The 23,899-nt window shown below is 41.3% G+C and overlaps 1 protein-coding gene across 2 annotated transcripts in view; it reads right to left on the bottom strand.

Moving 5' to 3' along the window:
• Positions 1–23,654, bottom strand: part of ELP2 (elongator acetyltransferase complex subunit 2) — a 38,450-nt gene extending 14,796 nt beyond the window's left edge. For both annotated transcript variants that reach the window (XM_086468899.1, XM_086468900.1), the window contains exons 1-12: positions 23,523–23,654; positions 23,260–23,338; positions 21,672–21,757; positions 19,771–19,921; positions 18,459–18,536; positions 14,133–14,197; positions 8,732–8,798; positions 7,651–7,785; positions 6,614–6,709; positions 4,641–4,741; positions 2,518–2,649; positions 1,883–2,032 (exon numbers count right to left, since the gene is read on the bottom strand). In XM_086468899.1, the coding sequence (XP_086325025.1) occupies positions 1,883–2,032; positions 2,518–2,649; positions 4,641–4,741; positions 6,614–6,709; positions 7,651–7,785; positions 8,732–8,798; positions 14,133–14,197; positions 18,459–18,536; positions 19,771–19,921; positions 21,672–21,757; positions 23,260–23,338; positions 23,523–23,654 (1,272 nt within the window). The remainder of the gene's footprint in view (positions 1–1,882; positions 2,033–2,517; positions 2,650–4,640; positions 4,742–6,613; positions 6,710–7,650; positions 7,786–8,731; positions 8,799–14,132; positions 14,198–18,458; positions 18,537–19,770; positions 19,922–21,671; positions 21,758–23,259; positions 23,339–23,522) is intronic.
• Between the last annotated feature and the right edge of the window lie 245 nt (positions 23,655–23,899).

The raw sequence follows: 23,899 nt of genomic DNA, 5'->3' as shown, positions 1-23,899 counted from the left end.
TAAGTCATGTAATGAGCTGCGTCCAGAAAAATCAGAGTGCAAATTCACATGACAAATTGAAGCTGATTGTTATCCCTCATTTCTGGTATCTGAGCCCAGTACAGTATCAGAATTGAGATTTTTAAGAAGGGATAATTATTTTCATTTAACACTCAGTTCTCTTTTTATAGAGAAAAACGTGAATATTGAGCTGCAATACTAACTCCTCATAGATATCAAAACTATCCATCGTGTCCTGTTAAGACAAACATCAGATGTCACCTGTTGCAATTGTTCAGGTATAGTAAAGAACGGAAGGCACTTTAAAAGCCTCCGTTACCCAAGTTCATGAGCAGCAGAACCAAACACCTCGCTTTCAGGGTTCAGAAGTCCTGCACACACCCCTTCAAATGACCCATTTCCACCTCAACCCTCCACCTCACCCTACCGACAGGACACTGTCACTGTCTCCTACACCCCGTGCAGCGAGAAGCGTTGACGCTACTTGGAGTTACACCCGGCCGAACCAGGCAGGCGGCTGCTCTGTGTCAGGACAGGAGGGGAAGTGCAGTGATTCAGGTCACACCAGGCAGGAAGGCTGCGATCACTCTGCTAAATCAGTCGATTCAAAAGTCGCAGGGCCAGCAGGAACAGGTGTACAGGTGAATCACACAAAGCTCGGTGCTTTCAGACAATGGGATGAAAATCTAGCCGGCAGCAGCCATAACGAAGAGCGGTGCTTCAGCAGGTGACAGAGGACGTGGTACTGACAGCTCTGGTGAATGCCGCCGACTTCCAGCACGTGCTAGTCCTGGACTTGGTTTCCCTACGTCAAATCCAACACGCCGTCTTTTCCACAGAGCTGTTGAGCCCTCCAGAGTGGAGGTTAGGGGAAGAGGCAGGGAAGGAAACTGGAGATGCCCTTCCTAGAACACAAGGCAAAGCTTAGCACTGGAGCTGGGATTGCCACCATTTCTGTGTGGCCTGGAAGGAGGAAATCAAGGAACTGATGCCAAATTCAGTCTCCAAAACCATAAGACATCGTGTGCTGGTCTACACTACAGAAGCTTTGATGAGACAGATGTAATACCCACTGTTTGCCTCCCCCAACTAATAGCACAGCTTGCACAGTGCTTCGATCAGCCTTGTTTCTGCCAGTTTCCTGAATGGAACATTAGTACTGTTCTGCCAGAAAAAGCTGTATTTGTAGATGAGGAAAATGCATAAGCAACTAGAAACAGGGACTTCTGCATTCCTAGGCAGGGTTTCCCACACCAAAATTTCGACTTATTTTGGAACACACAAAGTTATTGAGGAGTAGTTCTTCCTGAAGAGTTGCTTGCACAGGTACCAACTGCACTCACACAGTTCAGATAATCATTCCAGTAAAAGTCACAGTCATAAACAAAACCATGTAAAAAAAAACACAGTGAGAACTTTACTCAGATTAAGTTTGTGTAAAAAAAAAAAAGACACAAAAGCAAAAAAACCCAAAACACACAACCAAAAATCGAGTTTCTTTACGATTACCTGCAGCAGTGCTTAGCCAGGTGTTAAACAAGGACAAGAGATGGTTATTAGAATCAGCCATGTATTCCTCCTTCTGAATTACTGCACAGCCTGGCTTTTGAGACCCTGGGAGAACACCAACTGAAGGGAACCCAGAGGCGAACTCAGGATCAAACAGCAGTCATGCTACGTGATTGCTAAAACTCTACCACTAGTGTTTTTAAAGTGAAAACAGCACATACTGAATGACCAAACCAAGCGTTCACACGAGCAGTTTTGAACAGAACATGACGTGGGGGAATTCAAGGTTTGAGTTATACTCGGGTGACTTGTTGCAAACTCAGGACAGACAAGCCCTCTTTACCAAGCTCACAAAAATCTCTGAAGGTCATACCTCCGGCTCTTGTTTTCTTTTCCATGGAGCGAAGAGTCTAGTAGTTTGATCAGAACCAACACTGATGATAAACTCTCCTTCTGGATCCCATTTTACATCCTCTACACTGTTAAAATGTCCTGAAATCACAACTTCTGGAGTCCATTCTTTCTATCAAAAAAGTCACCAAAGAAGCAAGGAGTTTTCAATGGACTGATATTCCAAGCAAAATAAAAGCATCAAGGTCCTTATTAAGGAAAAAAAAACCAAAAACAAAACCCACAAAAAACCACCCCATGAACTCAGAGTGGCCAAAGAGACACAAATACTGATTTAATGCTCCAATCTGAAACAAACTTGTGTTATTGGTTCAGCTGCCACTTCTGAACAAAGAACAACCACGAAGGAGCTCAGTCTATTCCACTGACTTCATGGCTCCCACAGGGGAACCACAGGTTTCAAAGCCTGGGAGACTGCAACCTCCCTTCCATGCAGGAGAGAGACTCCTACAGAATATTACATTCAGAGAAGGACTACTTCAATCTTTCTTTTTGAATTGTACTGTTACACTTTCCTATTAACAACAGAACTTACCTCAAGTGACATAAGTGTGATTTTTTAATAGTAGTAATAATAATAATAAAAAACCAACGTACCTTATTACCTGTAGCCTGTTTCCAAAGGTGTAGTGCTCCATGAAAAGCATGAGCAATGATCATTGAACCATCCGGACTAAACTGGCAGTCAAAAAATCCAAGGGTATTGCCACCCACTTCACCTACCCGCACCTGAATTAGTGATCACAAGCGAAACACCCATGAAAACGGCCTTCCATTCATACAAACTCATCCTAACCTCAGGAGATGAAAATTTAGCTCCCATTACACACAAAAATACATTTAAAGAGTATTTTAATTGCAAAGTTAAACACGAAAATATCACGGGAATTAAAGCTGCATGCCACTCTAACAGAGCCTCCCTTCACAAACACCTCGGGATAGGATCTTGCTCAAGGATCTTGACTACACCGGATGAGATCAGAACACGACCTTTCTACGTTTCAGTCCAGTCTGTGGATGTCACCGTTTCTTGTCACCTGTTGCTTTCCTATCGCTCTGTTGCACAAAATGGAAAGAAGATCCAAAGGAAGAGTGGTTCCCAATTACTGTTTTTTTCTTTCTTAATTTCCAAGATTCACTAACATATTTCCACTTCCCTCTTTCTCCACAGACTCCTGCAACTTGCTCCACATTCTTTCTGTGGCATATTTTGTCCTCTGTTTTGTGCCTCCCTTGTGACTGTGCATATATGTATGTGTGCATACACACACACACACCCCCCTTATAGTTGGTCTAGTGCTCTTCCAAGTTTTTAATTATATTAAAAGATTATTAAAGTTACATTTTCATGTCATTCAAGAGATAAGAACACAATTCCTTTGTGCTGAACTCTTAACAGTTCTCCCATTATTATTCAGTTGCTTTTAAGGTCACAATGAAGTGAATCTATACCTCATTCTAAACGGCAGGATGGATCAGTGTGTCCATTATATCAGCACTCATTCTGAAAAACACCACCTATATAGAAGTGACTTTGATACGCCATGCCAGAAGCAGAATTCTAGTCTCACCTCTGAGCAGGGGAATGATTTTTGTAAAGACTCCTTGTTCATCATACCAAAATGGAAGAGAGAAAAAATGGGATGTTCCCATTGCACCCTTCTTCCCTGCAGGCTTCCAGCTCAGGTTTCCCTCCCTCAATGCAAAAAGGATTGTTACAGTTAAAATGTCTGATCCGAACTGCAAGCTTCATGTTTGAGGTCTGACTGATGCAAATGAAACGCACAAAGAAAGAGTAAAAACTTGCAACAAGCTTTACTGCACAACTCCTTTTCAGAAGCTTGTAAATTGAGCCACAACTAAGCCTTGCAACTAGGGACAACAAACACCATCTCTATGTGAACACTCTACTATGAACTAATTTCTGCTTCAAGTGAAAAGACACAAGAACTTTTCAATGGAACGGGGGAAAAATTAAATCCACCTACTGTAATTCTCTTTTTTTCTCTCCTAAGAGAGGATTAGAACTTACTTTGTGACAGGAAAGACCACAAACAATGGCTGGCATAACCCAACACAAACAACTCCGGCTGCACTGTTGCAATTTGGAAAAGCAGGTCAACTGAAAACAGAGACATCTCCCAAAGCACTAGATAAACCTGGTTGTACTACTTGTTTATTTAGGATGATCTCCATTAGAACAGCATTCAAAATACCACAGTGAAACAGGAGTATCCAGCTCAAATGGAAGAAAAACCTAATGACACAGCCCATGAACAATTTACTGTGAGTAAAATCAGGCTTGTGAATAGTGTGTCAGCTGCTCTGTAGTAACTGCTTGGGTGCACATTCCCACAAGGATTAACTACAAATAATTCAGTTTGGTTTCTTCCTCCTCTTACCAGGAGCACACAGTGTGTGTTACTATGCAGCACCTGCCTTGCTACACTATGAATGCCACATGAGCACAAACTCCCTTTAGAAACTCCCCAATACGGTAATAAGAAAGGAAACAAGCAATAAAAATCATACTGCATCACAGCATTTTTGAAAAACACCGTTTTAATTGCAACGCAGCATCAGAATGAGTATTTTTGCAAGAAAATGCTTTTGCCTTTCCCTTCCAGCATTTTACAGAGTTTTTGCTCCCTCCAGTACCCGCATGATGCTGGAAAGGCAACTTGAATACAAGACATGCTGGGAGAAAGACTGACACTTGCCTGTTCCAGCCAGACTCCAGATTCCTTATCAGGTTCCCAGATGATCACAGTTTTGTCCATCGACGCAGACAATATCCTCATTGGTTGTTGCATGCTGCCATCTACAGCACAAGGGACACGATTACCCTACAACCCACGAGAACGCTTTCTAAAAGAGTTTGGCCATAGGGAAATGCAAACACTCTAAGAAAATTGTTCAGCACCAGAGTCGTGCAATGCAGTACTTCAATGCCAGACTTCACAGGCTCTGCGTTCTTACTAGGTGTTCGCTAGGAGGTACTGTATTTTTTTAGCCATAACCTCTCAAAGGAAATGTAAAACATGGACGTGAGAACAACCACGTTCTACTCTTTATTCACTCCGAATTGACACTGAAACAAATGTAGTTTGGAGGAAAAGACAGAGCTTCACACAGAGACTGCACAGCAGCTCTCAGTTCTATTCCTCAAATTAGCTTTTACAGAGAGATTTCCACTGTAAAACAAAATAATCTCTATGCCAGTATTCACTGTGTTTTCTCCAAATTAGGTGTTAGATTCACTACAGACTTCAATAGACTCTAGCATCTTGTAACACATATAGCCCTAAGGACTGCTCCCCAAAACACAGTGAAGCACTCCAGAAAACCACCCAATACACTCCGAACGGGGAAGAGGGAACTGGTTTAATCACCCAGTCAGGAAACCCCTAGAACTGCCAGGGAACTTTTCCTGAGAACAGAGACATCGGTGGGTATCTGTTGAGGCAGTACCCTATGTCACACCAAAACTCCTACCTTCCGCATTGAGAATGATCTCTCTGATCAGTCTGCCTCTACTGAAGAAGAAAATCTGCTTTGGGGAACCCAAGACTGGGAGGCCACAGAACACAAGCAGCTGCAGGAATGCAGAAGCATGAAGTAAGATACCTGGAGGACGTCATGCTCTAACTGGACAGTTTTTCAGATTGCACTGCAGGACTGGCATGACTAGATCTTGCCTAAACCTTGCTTTAGCAGCCAAATCTTTTATTGATGTTTAAAAAAAAAAAGAAGTGAAAAAAACAGATAATTAAGCCAATATTTCTAAAGCAAGTCCTCTGTCTTTCACTACAGGTATTTTGACATTCTAATTGCACTCTGCTGTTCAAGTGTTTTATATACACTGGAATAAAGCTATGCTTTGTACTGGGGAAGTCATCTGCCATCAGTAACTCTAAAACACCTCAAAAAAAAAAAAAAAGGCACCTTTGCCAATACAAATACACAAGGACATGATGATGGTGCAAGCATATCAAATCAGGCATCTCCTTCCCTTACACTCCAGGCAGACATGCACGAGCAAATCAGTACCACAAACAAGGCTGTCAGAATTTAAGGATTTAAAAACAAAGACTAGGGCAAGATGCAAAATAACATTTCTTTTTTTTCAATGAGAGTCTGCAATAGTGCCTTAAAGCTACATGCTGGCTAGAGAAAGCTGATACTCAAGGAATCCCTGGCATGTTATGATAATGCATGGATGACTGAAGCTTAATCCTCTGAATGTTGCTATTTGATCCCTTCTAGTCCAAGAAAAAGAAAAGAGTGCTCTTGAGGTAATGCTGACCTTCTAAAAACCAGACATTTCACACACATGTATCAAGGTAAAGTATTAGAGCTATTAATTCATACGGATTAATTCAACTAATTTTTATTCCACGAACAGCAAATCAATTGCAATAAAGCCAGTACAGCTCAGTTATTCTAATTTCATTCATTAAACAACACAGGAGTAAGAGATACACAACGACAGACAGAGCCTCTGGTGTAAGATGTGCTATCGTGGCACCTTCAGCCAAAACATCCATTTACTTATAAAACATCATTGGCAGAATTTAAACATTTCCATAGTCCACAGCGACAAGTGAGGACACAAACACAATACAAAGATAGGTGACTGTACTCTGTGTACACAACACTTAACACAACTGATAAGTGTTTGGTATCTTCTTACCTTTGGGAAATGGAGGTTGCCAGTGAACTGCATACACCCAGTTTTCATGACCAGCCAACACAGACTCCAAAGTAACTGCGTATGATGTGTCAGGATCTACCACAAATCAGAGAAAAGCACATTTCTTTCTAAAAGCCAAGAAAGAGCAGGTCAGTTCTGATATCTTCAGTGAAAAAAATCAACTGCTTTCATCATCTACCAATATCTCAATAGCCTACTGACACTGAACAGCTCCTTGAAAACCTACTTTGCCACAAGCCTCGAGTACCACATTGACACGAAGAGGTCAGCCTGTGTTACCACTCTGAGGCAACAGAATTCCTGGAGAACTCTCAAGCTATTTTGAAATAAACTCTCTGACATTTGCTCTACCCATACTCTGAACTTAAGCATACTGATATCTCCAAATAACTGTACATACAAGCATCAACACACTTCCACCAATGAATCAGGACTTCCAGCAATTACCATGAGCACTTTTTACACATAACATCATACAAACCTCATTATACAAACTAAGTTGCCTAACAATTTACCCCTCAATGTCAGCATTGCGAGCCTCTGATGTTACAGTGCTCCAACAGTATGTTAAATAACCAAAAAGTAAGCCTGCACATACTTATCTGTTATCTCCAGTATTTTTTTCTAAGGTTAAAGCAATAGTAGCACCTCTTAATGAACGGAACTCAAAAGAAAACTGAAGGTATGTTATTAAACTAGCAGAGCACTGGACCACAGTTTACCTCCTGCAGACAAATATATCTCGTGACTATGTACTGCATTTGGAATATGTTTAACAACACACGTTGATATTAAGCTCTCTCACTGCTTTACCATTGTTTGTAACACATCATTAACTTTACATAGTCACAGCTTTGAAACAGTCCACTTTTTCTAAGAGCTGAATAAAAATAATTCAGTCAAATTGGTCTCAGATTCTGCTAATACAAGAAACAAAACTAATTAGATGTTAGCCACTCTGAAACCACAGATACACAAGTGAGCAATCGTGTAAGAATTTTACAGCTGTTATCTACCTTTGACAGTAAAAACATTCTCTTTCAGTCTTATGGAATCATCCTCAGTTTCTGGAAGCTGCTTTGATTTTGCATGCACTTTCCAAATTCTTATCAAACAATCCTGAGCACAGCTTGCTAAGAAAAGGTCTTCACCTATTAGTTTCAAAAAAAAGAAAAAAAAAGAAAAAAAGATAATGAGAGCCATGTTTTCATTGCAACCACTGCTATTACTCATCTACCATCTTTCCAAACACGTACTACAGCATTATCCTAATTTTTCCTATTGTACACAGCATCGGAAGCATATATTTTAGCATCAACTTACTGTCACATTTCGAACTCTCTACTAGTTTAGAACACACTGACTGTGGACATTGTTCTGCTTGGAAGACATGGTAAATATTGTACATACACTTTCTCGCTACCTCTGGCCTGCACTCTTGAGATTCTAACAGCCTCAATACTCTTTGATAACTCCTTTCCTCCTTTTCTGCCTAAAGGACTGTAGTGTCCTCTAATTCCTTCCATTTTATTTTCCCCATTGCAAGAACTGCTTGCTTAGTTAATATCTGAATGGATTCTCCTCTTAATCTCCCAGTCTTAAAAAAAAAAAAAAAAAAAAAAGAGGGGGGAGAAGAAAAGTTCTATTTCCCCCTTTGAAAAAGCAGCCAACTCTTCCTCACTGAGATACAGGCATTTGCATACTGAAAAGGACCAGCTGCTAAAACTCCTACTTGTTTGAGTTCAGCTACCAGCCAGGTAAACACACTCGAAGCAAGCAAGACAAAAGGAGGGATGCAAACACAGGATGTGAGTGTCCCACAGCAATCCTCCTGCAGCCATAATTTTGATAACCAAAATATAACTGTAGCACAAGTGCAATAATTCTTATGTTTTAACAGGGCACAAAGTTCTACCCTGTTTTTTAATATGTGTACCACCATCTCAGAAAACAAACGCACAACCACAGCAGCTTAGGTGCTACAGGGTATCAAAACCACCTGTTGGAGGGGTAAAACAGTAGTACTGTTGTTAAACCAGTATTAAAGAGTATAAACAGTTAAACCAGTATCCTACTTCATTCAGCTTTCATACTGACCACAGACTGCCCATTCAACGCCTCTTATCCAATCTTCATGGCCAGGGAGTACTAATGTTTTCTGAAACTGAATAAAAATTCCTGTTAGATCACAGAAACGCACTTGATTACCATGCACAGACGAGCAATTAGCTTTGGCTTTTAAAGTCTTTCATGTTTACAGCTTCTGCTATTTGAAATTAGAAAAATAAGCCACTATTAAGGATTGTAATTTACTGATAAATTCTAAATAGGCCTTTTTGGGTTTATCACCATTAGCTAAACACGTGTCACATTGTGGCACTTCCCACGTATGAGCGGGAAAGAATAAGAATTTAAGTTGTTCACCCCACAGTCTCTCTGTGATACAGACGAACATTTTTTAAGTTCATCAGGCTTACAGTGGTACACACAGAATACCGTAATGCAGGTATGACATGGTAAATAGCCTGTATTCTATGTGTGAAGCAGATGCAACTGCAGATGATGGGGAAAATGGTAAAATCAACTGTAAAAGAAGGGTAGTTGTTTTGAAATTATTTCAATAATTAATTTGTAATAAAATACTAATACTAAGGATTACTTATGGAGTCAGAAATATTCCCCGTGTTTCTTCAGTTTAATGGCTAAGTTTCTAAGGCAGGCATACATCCAGAACGGTACCTGCTGACGGAAACCTCTGCGTGAACACAAGCTCAAGAACACAGGAAGGCAAACACAGTCCAGATTTCCTACTAAGAACTTTCATTAGTAGTATATTTTCATTCATAACATATATAACATTACCATTTTGTTTTAAGTAAGGTACAAGTGTTTATTACTTAATTAGCATTTAAACCATTTCTATTTTTCTTTGCCCAGAAAAAGCCCTACTTCCATGAATTTTTTTGATCCTAAGTTGACTTAAAATGTCTGAAAGAACCATTACAGTTAAAACATTAGTGTAGTTTAGTACAAATGAATAACTATCACATTATTTCTTGCATTCTATTCTGCTAAATCCCTTACCTAGGCCTACTAAAATTTAAAATTAAATGACAAGTCTTTGCTCTCAGCACAAGACTGCAGCTGAGTTCTCCTTCCCCATTTGTAATAAAAAATGAAATAATTAAAAAAAAAAAAAAATTAAAAAGAGCAACACAATAAGAAAGGCTCTGTCAAGATCTCTGTCTTCAGCTTCAGAGAAGCTAGTCGTCAGTGGTAATTCATCCAAACATTTTTACAGCTAACTACACATACTCAGAAATCAGTGCCTTTTCTCTTTGGTTCATCCTTTCCTGGGTGTTCCCCAGTAACACCTTCCCATCAAAAAATGTTTCACTCAGCTTCTCCTTGTCCTACATTGGCATTCTTAATGTTACAGAACGATCTGTATAGAAGATATGTGAGCAGAACAGCTTAACAGAAACTTCCAAATCACAAAGTTTTGGTCTTGATTAAGAACGTGTTCTCGCAGCCACCTAAGTCTCAGTTGGCTTGTCACTTCTGCACTCACTGGCACTTTTGGATATGGCACTCCAGACAACGCCCAACTGGTTATGTGCAAATAAAGGCAGGAACAGACCAGGCAGTGAGATCAAAAAAGTGACCTAAAGGTTCTTTCTGAAGGCTATGTGTTTCTGGCAATAAGTCAAAAAAAAAAAAAAAATTTAAAAAAAAATCATCTTTTTAGCAATTCACATTTCAGATAATAGACAGAACACCTATTTGTTCACTCCTTTCTATGATCTTTGACATAATGCTCTGTATTTTACATTCACCAACGTCAGTTGGTAAAATTATTCCCAACTGAAAGATTGGTTCGGGCTGAACTGTTGCCAACATTCTTCTCTTTCATGGTTCCTTTTCTGTTGAACGGGGTGCGTATCTCCTGACACTTGGCTTTAGATCTAATCTAAACACACATCTGATAATTTCTAATCTCAAGGTTGGGTGTGGGTTGTTTTTTTTTAATGGCCCTCAACTCCTCATATCAAAGAGATCCATTAACAGAAGTTTTGCTTTCTCTTTAGAGAGCAAAACTAACTACTTTGAGGTTATTAATACCACCCCAAGGTTTCTAATCACTTCCCAAACAGGCTTCTAGGCACCACCTAGCCTCAAGTCAAACTACAGAAAAAGCCCTCACTCAAAATTTTCAAGATATTGCTTCCCACAAAAATAAAGACTGTCCACTGAAACTGAGCAAGGAGTAGTGTTGCTGTTGTGACCTCTGCTTGGGTTTTTTGTATTGTTTTTGCTGTTTTCTTTGAAGTTTGTGACTCTTGGTATCACACATCCAGTTTCCTCAGATGTTTTAGGTTTTTAACCCGCATTAATTCTTGCAGATGCTCATGGTCGTTATTTTTAAATTATTCAAAGTTTTTATTATTGCTTCAGTTATATTTGCAAGCATTTTGAGCTGTCACTCTTCTCATTTTTACAGATTTTGTTTCTATAGTCTCAGCTTTCTCCTTCTCTATTTCAGTTTTCCCCTCGGTCCTTACTGGATACATAGGATCTTTGGAAGTTACAGTACCAACAACTGAATCTAACAAAAACTCATGGTCCTAGTCACCTACTCCACAGGCTCTCCCATGCCTCTTAACTAATCTCTGAACATTTTTAGGTAGCAGCAATTTGGTCTCACCTCTTTTAGGCAAAGAATAAAGCTGTTCTGTAGGCAGCAGACCTAACAAAGCCTGGTTGTCTGTGGACATGCCCAGCACGCTCTGCACAACTAACTCTGCCCATGCTTTGGGTACGTGTCCTTCAGGACCAGGCTGGAAGTATTGTTTGGCAAAATCGGCAACCGCCACGTAAGGTAACGGAGGTCCAAATCTCCTCAGTTTTTCTCCACCAGATGCTAGATGCAATATCCCCCCTCTATCCAGCTCTTAGCCTTGTAGAATTAAAAAGAGCCCGAATTATCTTTGAGTCTTATTCCACTATTCAATTAGGTCAAATTTTTGGGGGGAAACATACTCAAACATGCACAGCAAAATCTTCCCACAGAAACCAAGCTCAACATAGAGATGTTTTGTTTTAAAGCTCTGTTTTGATCTTCTGGTTTACTGACTTCCCCTCCACAGGCCTGTAATATCTCAAGCAGGAAAACATACAATGGTTTCTGAAAGATTTCTCCCTGGGTACTTTTATAAATCAATACCCTCTTTCAAAAACTCAGAAAAGCAAAGAGATCATTTTCTCTCTACTGCTTAGCAAAGTAAGGGATCTCTGGGTAAAGAGTCTTCAAGGATTTGAAGCCTGCCCACTCAATTTCAAAAACCAAGCAGTTTTTATGAGTAAGTATATTTCAGCTGTAAAACTGCTGAGTTTACCAAAAGGCAGCCTTTACCAGCTAACTGAAGATGCCTCATCCTCCCTCGGAGTGTAACAGTGCCCTCCAGGTTTCATTAGAATATCCTGTTAGGAACTTACATTCTACCTTGGGGTTCATACCACCTTTTTTTTAGGACCTTAACTAAAGGAAGAAGTTTCCAAGAGCCACAATTACCAGGACAGAGCTACAGGCCCCTACCAGTTAGAGAATGATGCTGAAGTTTAGATTCTAATCACTCTTCTACACTAAGTTCTTGTGAAAAATGACAGGATGACACTAGCATTTCCTTCAAATGCCTCTGAAAGGAGAACTCAGAAGCCATAAAAAGGTGTCAGCAGATCTGACAGAATCCGACTAAAGAGTAAAACCTCCCTTTAGCAGCTAGGAAGGAGTTTACGTCAGAAGGCTCACAAGGATGTTTTCATTTTGTTAATAGCTGTAATGCACAATGCAGGCACTTTTACTCCACAAGGAATGAAATTTGGGCTTTTCTCTTTGAGGTCTGTACAGTCTACTCAGTTACAAGAGATGGTCTGGAAAGTTAACATAGACACCAACCAGAAGTCCCATCACATTTAAAAGAGAGAGACTCAACCCCAGCTCACCCAGGACAACTGGTGAAAATATTTCCTAAACCTATAGGAAAATGTGTGAAAAATAACACACGTAAAATAAGAGAAAACTCCTCATCCCTTGTACAATTAAAGTTTCCTACCTCCAAAAAAAGACAGCAGCATAAACTGCTTATGAAGCTGAAGATGGTGCTTGTTTATTCCAGTTTCCTTCCTTTATCCTCCACAGCCTGACTGCATTTAAGAATGGCTAAGGCTGCTGTTACACTCAAAAGTTTGGTCAATGATTGGCAAAGGAAGTTCTGGATCTCTGAAAACTTTTGGCAGTCAAACTGCGTATCATTTGTTCATCTGAACCATACAAGAAAACAAGTTCCAGATTTTCAGTGAGGAAAATGAACTGCACATCCCCTGACAAAAGCCTTTCTTTAGCACGCTGAGAATCATGAGTGGCGTTCTGCCATTGCTAACTCCAGGAGAATGTCATTAAACTGATTTAGCTCATGAGCTATGCAGGGAAAAATAAAAAGCTAAGAAAGAGACCCTTCTTTCCTGCTTAGTGGTCAAGAAATCCTTGACCATAGCAGATAAGGGATGAAATTCTTATTTTAGGGACAACAACAAAAAAATAAATCTTATTATCATATGTTACAGCATGAACAGCCAAAATTATTTATAAAGTAGCTTTTTTCTCTCTCAAAAAGGAGTCTCTGTTCTTCAGTCTCTACGGGGACTGTGCCTGAACAAATCCAGAAGAGTTGTTCCTAGGTATGTTAGTGTGAATGGGGGCTTCCGAGTGGTAGGTCCAGTGTTTGTGGTTGGAAGGGTTTCTTAAGGGAGTAATAGAGAGAAAGAAGAGACATTGACTTCTGTTTTGGAAGACACTCATTCAACACATGCTTTAGAGTCTAACAAAACGTCTGAGCACATGCAAGAGAGGACAGAATTTATTTGCAGTGCTCCAAAGGAACATTGAACTGTATGAAAAACTAAAGATCGCTACAGCTTCCGAGTAACGCGTGAAAAACGCGCGTGCTTTTTCAAGATCAGACACTCCTTCAAATATTTCTTTCGACACTCAGAAGCACTGAGCACAAAGAGCATACTTAGCAACAAACATGTAATTCCACAGATAGAAATCATATTGGGTTTATTATGAGGATTTATAGACTGAAAGTAACATCATTTCCATGTGAAGCATTCAGTATGTGGATACTCAGTTAAGAAGGACAGTTGTAGCTATTTTGTGTCAGTGAGAACTGAAACACAGGCTAGCTTCACACCTGGAAAAAGTAAGAAAAACTAACACTTTCATGCACTGAATCCAGCTTCAACATTCTGTATGTACATTTCACCATTACCTAGAAAAATGGATGAACCATTTGAACAGAGGTAATTCTACGTGATGGCTATCTAGAGACAGACAGCAGTTACTGAAGAACCTCAAAAGTACCAGCAGCACATATGGAAAGAAAAGAAGCAGAAGAACGGAGTAATGTTCTGAGCAAGAGACAAAAACTGTAATTACCTCACCATTCTGCTGTATAAACAAATATATTTTGCAGTCATCACCACCACAAGCCAGTATTGGTACTGGAAAGGAGGAGAAAAAAAAAAAGTCTTCATTACTCAAGTTACAAAATCTAATATTCTAGGATATAAATACTTATATAAATAGCATAGAAAGAAATATAGTATCAATAAATATATTAATACAGACAGGCAAGCATGATACTAGTTTTTCATGTTTCCCAAATTAGACATGTAATACCATTTGAAATAAACCAGTATTTCAAGAACACAAAACCTCACAAGGGATTTTGGCATGTAAAATAGCGTCTGCAAATACTTAAGATGCTGAAGAGTAGTTCCCTTCAAGCGCACATGCTGTAAAAAGTTTAAGTATTCGGGATTTTAATTCATTGTGTTTACTCTAGTGGTATCAACAGGCACTTGCTCTAAATACAAAAGGAGCAAGCAGCAAAACAAAATTACTCTGAACTGATACAGTTCAAGTCCTAAATTGACTGAAATAAATATATAGATGGAGGCAGCACAATTATTACACAGCAAATAAAAAGACCAAAAAAGGCAGGCAGATCACCACTCACGGTACATGGGGACATGAAAGCCATTAGCATTATTATACACCGATTCAAGTCTTGAGTAGTAATTCACTTCTAGGAACTATCTAAAAAGTGTGCAAAAACCATAACTCCATCGAATCAAACCAGCAAAGTTATGTCTAAGGGGAAAAAAGAGAAGTTGGGCAGTATATTAGTTCATCTCTCCCACAGAAGATGATGGGGAAAAAGAGTTGACCCTTACTCCACTCCTTGTGGGTCATAAGGATGAAGCAGTACTGCTAGGGACTGAAACAGCATAAGAAAAGGAATTAATTAGAAAATTATGAAGAAAGAAGTTATCAGAGCTAGACATTTGTATTTCTCAAGTCTGGGTAGAAAACAAACCACTAGATTTCATTAAAATCAACTACTTCATTTAAAAAAACCCTAAATGTCATCTTTAAAGGGATGGCATTTAGTTTTTTCTAAATGAAGTAGTTGATAAAATCCCATAATTTTATCTTCATTATGGATAGACCAAAAAAATCAATTTGAATATTCATAATAAGTTTATGCTCTGTGCTAATTCCCTCTTTCTGCCTGTTCCAAATCTGTGCCTAGCTATCTGCTGCTCCTCTTGCACTTCTAAGTCACATTTCATTCTTACACCTCCATCACTTGCTGCTTCTCTCCAGCTTCTAAGTCACATTTTACCTCCATCTCCTCCCTGCCCTTCATGGGGCTAAAAAAGACTGCTTTGGACTGAAGGTAATGAGCTTCTTTCAAAGAATACTTGATCAAGTCCACAGAAGTTGGGCAACAGTGAGGGTTTTTTCCACAAAATACAATATAATGTATGTTCTTGGCGCGTATCATCCTTTCCCGAGAAGCACGTTTTATGGGCCGTCACAGCAATTACATAGTTATTCAACGGAATAAAAGTTTGGCTAATAAAAACAAAAAGAGAATTACGATCTAGTTGCTGTATCAGACAAATGTAAAAGCTTTCACTCAAAAAGTTGTATCAAGAAGTATATAACTGGCAAAACCAGACTAGTACACAGTTTTTCACATACATGCTCTAGAGTATTAGAATTTGGATCTGATAAAGTCCTGCAAAGGAAACAGAAGAAACGAGTTGGAAACTGTGGTCCAGTTGCAGTGGGGACAGTGTGACCGGCAAAGCTTTTTCAAGCTCACTCGCTGTTTTTTTTTTCCTCCACCTGTTGCAGTTCAGATCGGAGGAGACAATTCTTATTTGTCAGAGGCCAAGCTACAGCCCACAACTATCCAGGTGGTAGGAAGAATCACAGTATATGACAAGAGAGCTGAGCAAAATCTATAAATTAGTAAGTTCTACTCCCAGCATTTTAGAAGCAGAATTTCTGCAGACACTGCAAGGCAAAAAGCAAGCAAGCAACCAAAACAGTACAAAGCTTTTCTTCAAGACTCGGGAAACAACTGTAGAGAAACTCCTTTCAAAGAGGCTGCCAGTGGAGAGCTGAAGCTATACTGCAGCTGCAAATGACTGTTCAGGTTTTAATGAGTAGTCTGTCGGCTTTCCCTGTTTGACTTCTTCACCAAAAAAATTGTTCTTAACTCTTTTATTAGTCATTTAATTTCAAGGACAATCAGTTAAAATACTACACAGCATGAACTTCACTGTCTTTTGAAAGTTGAAGCCTCCAGTACGTATGAATCAATTTTCAACGCAAGCTTTGAACTTCTTTGCTTGGTGAAATTAGAGGTAGTAAATGCTTCTAGTTCAGGGAGAGTAGTTTACAACTTTCAGCGAAGTAATTCTGTGTTTAATTCCTGACTTAAGAATTGCAGATTGTCCTCAAGGGAAAAGTTTCTTTAAATCTTAATACAGCTGCCAACACACCCTTCGGAAAGATTTCAGAGCAACTCCTAAAGTTTTCATAGATCATTTTTCCCTGAAGCTCATTAAAATTCCAAATTGCCATTACAAATTAATGTTTCTGACTAAATGATCCGCAGTGAGGTTTTTAATAACATATTTTAAGCTACTTTATTTAGATTTCAGAATTAAAGTTCTCCTCTGAACAAAACCAGTTCAGTTGTATGGACTGCTATGTCAGGAGAAAACAGAACATGGCTATGCTATATTAAAACCATATTTGTGGTTCAAAATCTAAACTGCTTCTTGACAATTTTAGTAGCACAGATCATTCATATTGGAACTGACATTAAAATAATTTTTTTTCTTTTATTTAAATTTCTGTATAAAACCTACACAACTTCTCATTTGAGAATAACTTCAGTTCTTCAGAAAAGTAAACCACTCTTTTTCAGGTTACGAGCACTGCGTTGTTTCAGATAACTAATTTGAATGGGGGTGGGAAGAGGCCATATTAAAGGACTGTCCTGCTCTGAAGGCAACTTTAAGCAGCACTGGGTTTTGGGGACTCTGGGAGATTTTCACAGCAAAACAAAATGCTTGCTATTCCACCTTTTAGAGAACCTTCAAGCACTCCGTGCAATTGTGGTTTCAGAAGCTTTTAGTTCTGAGAATTAATTATAATAATTTAAGGTTTTTTCCAAACTGAATAGACACTTCTTTTATATACAACCCGATTTCAACATTAAATAGATGCACTACTCTGAGTGTTACAGTGAGAATTTCTTACCTGTACAGTATCGTCAACAAAGAAATAATCTATTGCTTTGCAATACGAATTTTATATTCGTTAAACTGGCACCACAGACACTTCACTTCTAACAAAAATTCGCACTGGAGGTAATGATTTTACTTTACCCTCAAGCCTTTTAACTTCATCTCAACAACCACCTGTTAGTATATTTACAGGAAAAAATAGAGGCAGGGGTTTAAAGTTCTTTAGAGGTGCAGATGCTGCTTCTGGTATCAGACACACTCTGGAAACACACACATTCTGCTTTCCAAACGGGACAACGCACCTTGATAGAGCTTTCCTATCTCCCATAATTATCACAAGCCAAAGAATAAAACAAGCTTCTGTATAACTGCTCTGGAGGCACGCACTCCAACAGCCCATCAGCGCGGAACCCACGCAGTGAATAGCTGAAAACTGTAGATACAGTAAGAAACTTTAGTACTTTTTCTCCCGAGACCCTGGCACTCCTCCATCCAGGTGAAAGGCTCTCATGAACACAAACCTAAATCAACATATATCTCTGGCTTGAGGATATATTCAGTTTTTTAAAAAAAGCTTCTACCGATTTGTAACAGAAGAACGTGTCTGTGGCAGGCTACAAGGTCTGAACATTTATGTTAACAGAAAACTATACAAACCATACTGAACAGTCAGGTTAAACTTGTTCAGCATCTCAATTTTTTTCACATTTAAGACTGAACAGGTGACAAACACTGCTCCTTAATCTTCCATTTCTGATGCAGGCCTGCATTCTTTTTCTGGATCTCACCCTTCACTCCAAACAAGAACAAACACACGCAGCAACACCACAAGGAGCGGGCGAAACTAACAGCATCATCCTATCCCATTCACTGTTACCCCCTTTTTAAGCTCTCTGTCTCAGGAGTTCAACTGAAGAACTCCACTTGAGCATCATTTTGAGGACACTGTAACCAGCCAGTATTTTTCTAATCACTAAGAGGAGTTCAGTGAAAACTTTCAGATACAAGCAGCAGCTCAGGCTGATTCTGTAGAAAACAAAAAAAAAATATGGCACAAGGGTCTGGAGTTGGTCAAATGAAAAATCTATTTGGGGGATTTCTCAGATTTTACATTTCCTGCACGATATACAAGATGTGCAGCTGTACTTACCATTGCTGCCAGGCAAGAAGGATAAGCAGACATCCATAACAAATCCATTTCCAAACTGCAGAATTTCAATGCATTTAGCTGGAAAACACAGACAGACAGCGCTGATCTCATTCCTCTCGAGTATTACAGATACACTGACATTTCCTACTACATTAGGTAGTTAAAATTTCCCATTCAATTTTGTTTTAAGCAGCTGAAAAACTTCTACTTTTTTCAGAAGCCTAAATAATAATGTTATCTTCTGTGGGGGCACAGAAATTCATCCAGAGTTAGCAGAGTTAGATGATAAGTCACTATTCCCCACCGAGTATTAAAGTTGTACAGCTTCACTGGGGTAACACATCAGAAGCAATAAATATTGCAAATTATATCCTGTGGCAACAGCATTCTCTATACAGGAAGCTAAAACTGAATCCATTTCCTACAAAAGCAGGCAGAGAGAAGAGCAAAACCCTGCAAACACCCCTGAGATCCTAGCAGCAGTTAAGCCATCAACATCAGAGGAACCAACAGCACAGCAGGAAAACTCCTCTGCAGAAGCAGAATCCACAATAGCAAGACTAAAAGGAAAGGACGGGACTCTGTGGTGTTCTTTGGGAGCCTGAGAAATGCCTTCCAGAACATGGGACTGCAGACTGGCAACTCCCACGTATTCCTCTCGCATAGGCAGGGCAACGTGAAATCCTCAAGACCACCAGGTAAGGAAGAAATTAGCTCGAGAGATGGGGTCAGTACAACTCAATTAGCAAACACCACTTTAAATCCAGATTATCCACCGCATTTATTTCTCATGTATTTCAAAGAGCTGTTCTCCCACGGGTCCATGCAAGGGCCTAGTTCACCAGAAGGTCAGGATCCTATTATCCCACACTTCACTGGGCTTAAGCCAATAGTAACAAACAAGTGACTAGTTTAACCTCACACCTATCTAACGCCAGCATTAAATCACTACACTGAGTAATTTTACTTCACACACACGCTCAGCCAGTCTGCCCCCATGTTACAGGGCAAAATGATGGTTCAGATTATCACATTCTAAATGCATATTAAAAAAGAAACAAGCAAATTCAGCCAATACATCACTGATGGAGAACAAAGGCAAATCACAGGGCAGAACAAATCTGACCCAAAGCTGTTAAACTAGTATAACCCTCAGCTCTCAAAAAGCAACAGTGGTTCGATGTACCAAAGTCTGAAGAGGAATCAATGTAGCTGCCTTAAAAGATGTTAGTATTTAGCCACATACTTCAATGGATAAGCATTCCCTTTTATTAAGCCAGTGAGTAGTCCCTAACGTTAAAAAACAAGTTACCTTCTGAACCATGCCGAGCCCAGATTCTCACAGTAGAGTCAGAAGCTGCAGAAGCTATCAGCAGATTTAAATCAGGTTCATCTGACTGGTAGACAGCATCCACGGCACAAACAGCTTCCGTGTGGCCTTTCAGGGGAATGCTTTTCACCAGCTGAACGCATCAGAAAGTTTTACAAAGTTACACGAATAAACAATATGAAATTCCAGTAACAGAGAGAATTTTGAAAGCCATTTTAAGGAACAAAATTAATCATCTAATATTGAAAGCGATTTGTGTGCCTGCAATGGCAGAGTATCTGCCCAGCTATGCTTAAGTTATAGCACATTCCAGGAAAACCGAGAAGCGATACAGCGGTAATGACTATTAATTTGATAAGATTTTGTTCAAAGCTGAACAGAATTAAATGTCCCTGTGCACACCATACAAACCCCACCACTCCTCGAGGAAAGCTGGAAAGAGCGTAGAAGTTAGGAAGCGCGGTTTTCCTTCCTTTTTCTCCTTCTCTTGCCCCTCACCCTGAGAAACATCTCATAAAAGTCTGGAGAACGTTAGCAAAGGAGATGGAGCAGAGAACACAGTGGAATATGTAGCAGCAATGTTTGGTATGTTCTTGCAAATCAAAACAGCTTTTTACTCCTTCAAAATACTGACATGAAAAGCAAAAACTCTAAGTTTAGGCTTAAGTACCTACTTTCTTAGTGAATGAATACAGGTGATTCAGTGTGTAATCTGCTCTCCATAGACACAAAGAGCAAAGCAAGAAGCTTTTAATTCTGCGACCACAAGTCATCCTGCATTTATCCAAATTTTGTCATAAACACACTTGACATCTCTCTCTAAAATATACCCTGGTAGGACCCAGTAAGAATTTTTGATTGGCGCAATATAGAACATTGCCTGGTTTTAAGAATTTACACTAGTCTACAACTGTCCTTAAAACGTGCACATTTAGCCACGTTCTCTTTCAAGGACTGCCATAAGGCTGTGCACCACAGCAGCAGAAAAGGTTTATGAAGAAATCTGTAACTTTCCTTAAATAAATATGTGAACAATAACAATGGATCAGGATCAGAAATTATTTATTTCTGAGAACATTCCCCCATCAAACCAGGTGCATTTCCCCCTCGTACGCACTCTTGTGCATCTTAAAATGCCAAGTCTCATCTAGTTTGAGACAGCCTATGAAACGGGTTACCTACCCAGCCATTCACAAACCAGTGCCTAATAAGTAAGACTTCAAAAGTTAGACAATAAAGTATTTTTGTCATCTATATTTCAGCTCACTCTGAGACTTTTTTACAACGTACTCCGTCTTTTCCCTTCCATTTTACAGTATGACTAATAAATAAGCACGTTTCCTTACTTTTCTCCATTTCTCTGACAAAACTCAATGGTTGTACGGGTTTGTTTTGGGGTTTTTTTTAAGCACCTACCCCAACTTGAACATGAGCCTCCTAAAACTACCTATATATGCTGTTACACAGATTGATTGGAAATCCCTAGAACCCAGCATAAAGAAAGGGGGAAGAAGGGTACAGGAAATGTCAGCAAAAAACATCTCTCACGGTTGGAAGATTTTAAGGCTGTTTAAAGGAAAGTGCTACATGAGATCAAAAAGCTGATGGCTCAAGAACAGACAAACAGGATCTTTTAGTCAAATCCACCTGATGACTGGTTCACTAATTTCTTAATGAAGACTGATTTGAAAAAGATAACCTACAGAAAAGGAGAAACATTTAAAGTAAAACATAGCATGACAGACTACCAACAATTTGAAGGCTTCAATAGTCAAGGCAAAACGAAGAGGTATGAGTAAAAAATACAGACAAAACAGATGATTTTGGTATGTAAGAAGCTAGGGCGTGGGGGGGAGCTTTGAAAAGAGGTTATTCCTGCTTACCTGATCATTCCACCTTCCTGTTCCATTCCATTCCCAGAGAATGAGTTGTTTATCAGATCCACCAGAAATTAACTCTGTTTCAGAGGCTAAAAAAGTACGTTTTGCTAAGTCTGGCGGACACTTACTTTGTAACAGCAGTCAACAACACGAGCAGTTACATTGGTTACGGCTCACAAAATATCACGTAACAACCACAAGCAGTTTCCATCAAAATAAAGTACGGCTAATATGAGTTGCACTGGGCAGGACAGCTTACCAGCAAAGGTATTCTCTAAGACAACACAAAGAGAAAAGTCACAGGAATATTTGAAGTTCTGTATGAATGTGATAAATACATCTGTCCTGGTTTGGCCGGGACAGAACCCCAGCCCAGGGAGCTACAGGGGCAGCCCATCCCATCATGTCATGGGCGTTATAGAGGGGGAAGGTTTGCTGAGGAGAGGGAGCTCCTGTGGGGCTCCTGCTGGTCCTTTCTGCTCCTCCTCTGGCTTCTCCCTGCTCCTGAGGACTCTCCCCTGTCGGTTGTGCTGGCTGCATATTCATGTGGCTGAGTATAACTCTGTCCGTCCCTGTTGGTGTTGGTGCTGTTCCGTTAAATCTGTTTCTCTTCCACCCACAGGTCTCCTCTCCTTTTCCCCATTCCCCTCCCTGGCTGGTGAGGGGCTGTCAGGTGGTAGAGTGACTGTTGCAGTTTAGCCCTGGGTACAGGCTAAGTGTAGACAGCATCTTTCCAAAAAGATTCTGAAATCCAACTGTATAATTTCACATTTTCTTTTTTTTTGTTGGGTTGGTTTTTTTTTTTTAAGATAGGAAAATAAAGCAAGGGAAACCTAACCAAATAGAATTCAAAGTGTCACATGAAAATTTAATTCCCAAGTTCCCAGAAAATAATTAATTTTAATCAATTTTAAGAACAAAATGTTGTAGTGCAACTAGCTGAAAGGAGGGCAGTTTAGATCACTACTAAAACCGAACGTACTTCCCCCCCAAAAAGCAACAGGCACATTACATTAACAGGCTAATCAATGGCCCCATTTTTCTCTGTTGTGAGTTTTTATAAAGAATATGTGCCTTTGAGAAGCCTGCACTAAGCAACCTTAAATCCTGGAATTACCATCAAGCAAAAGCCTCCTAAAGGTCTCCAACATTTCCATCCTGGAAGATTATTTTTCCGTGGCCATGAGCTCTAAGCAACTTACAGCTTTACAACCGGAGATTTCTCAAAAGGCACTGCCCATCAGTGCGCAACCCCAACGCGCCGAGCCCCGGGGCACAGGCACCCCAGCCAAAACGGCCTCCCGGGCTGGCGCTGGCGGCGGGGCCCGCAGAGGGCAGCCCGACCGCATCCCCTCGCTGACCGGGCAGCTCCCCCGGAGCTCGGCGGGTCGGATCCCTGCCGGTCTGGGAAGCTGAAGGGATGCGCTGGAAGCGCGGCAGCTCCGCGTTTCCTTCCGTGGACACCGCAGCCCCTCCGCGGCCGGCCCTCCCGCCTCACCTCCCCAGCGAGGGGCAGGGCAGCGGCGCCCCGCGCCGTGCCAAACCGGAGGGAACGGGGAACGGGGCGGGGGAGAAAGGCCGCGCTACTCACCGCCGTCCCGCCGGCGGACCCAGCGCACGCAGTTCACCCTGCCGGCGTGGCCGCGGAGGCCGGCGACCACCCGCCGCACCTGCGGGAGAGAGACAGAGCACCGAGCGTGAGGCCCCGGCCCCGGCCCCGGCCCCGGTCCCGGTCCCGGCCCCGGCCCCGGCCCCGGCCCCGGCCCCGGCCCCGGCCCCGGCCCCGGCCCCGGCCCCGGCCCCGGCCCCGGCCCCGGCCCCGGCCCCGGCCCGCCCCGCAGCGCATCGACTCACCCCCGGCTCGTAGAGAACCACGTCGCGGCAACTACCGAAGGCGAGGAGCCCCCCCCGCCCCCAGGCCACGGCCCCGCCGCCCGCCCGGTTGGCGCAGCAGGCGACGTGACAGATTTCCACGGGCGCCGCCATCTTCCTCCGCGCCGCGTGCGCGACCTCGCGCCGTTCCCCGTAGCAACGACCCCGCGCGGGGGCGGGGCCTGGGGAGGGCGGGGCTGGCCCGCGGCTGGTGAGGAGGGGGCGGGGCCAGGCTGTCGCGGAGGGCGCGGGTCGGGCCCGGGTCGATCCGGTCCGGTCCGGTCCGGCCCGGTCCGGCCTTGGCGGGCGGCCCCGGCGCCGTAGGTCAGGGAGAGCCGCCGTGAGGGCGGGGGGCTGTG

This window comes from Leptosomus discolor, chromosome 8, assembly GCF_034619465.1.
Source record: "Leptosomus discolor isolate bLepDis1 chromosome 8, bLepDis1.hap2, whole genome shotgun sequence".
Lineage (NCBI taxonomy): Eukaryota > Metazoa > Chordata > Aves > Leptosomiformes > Leptosomidae > Leptosomus > Leptosomus discolor.
Note: the sequence above shows the minus strand (reverse complement) of the source record. Positions and strands in the feature narration are given on the sequence as shown.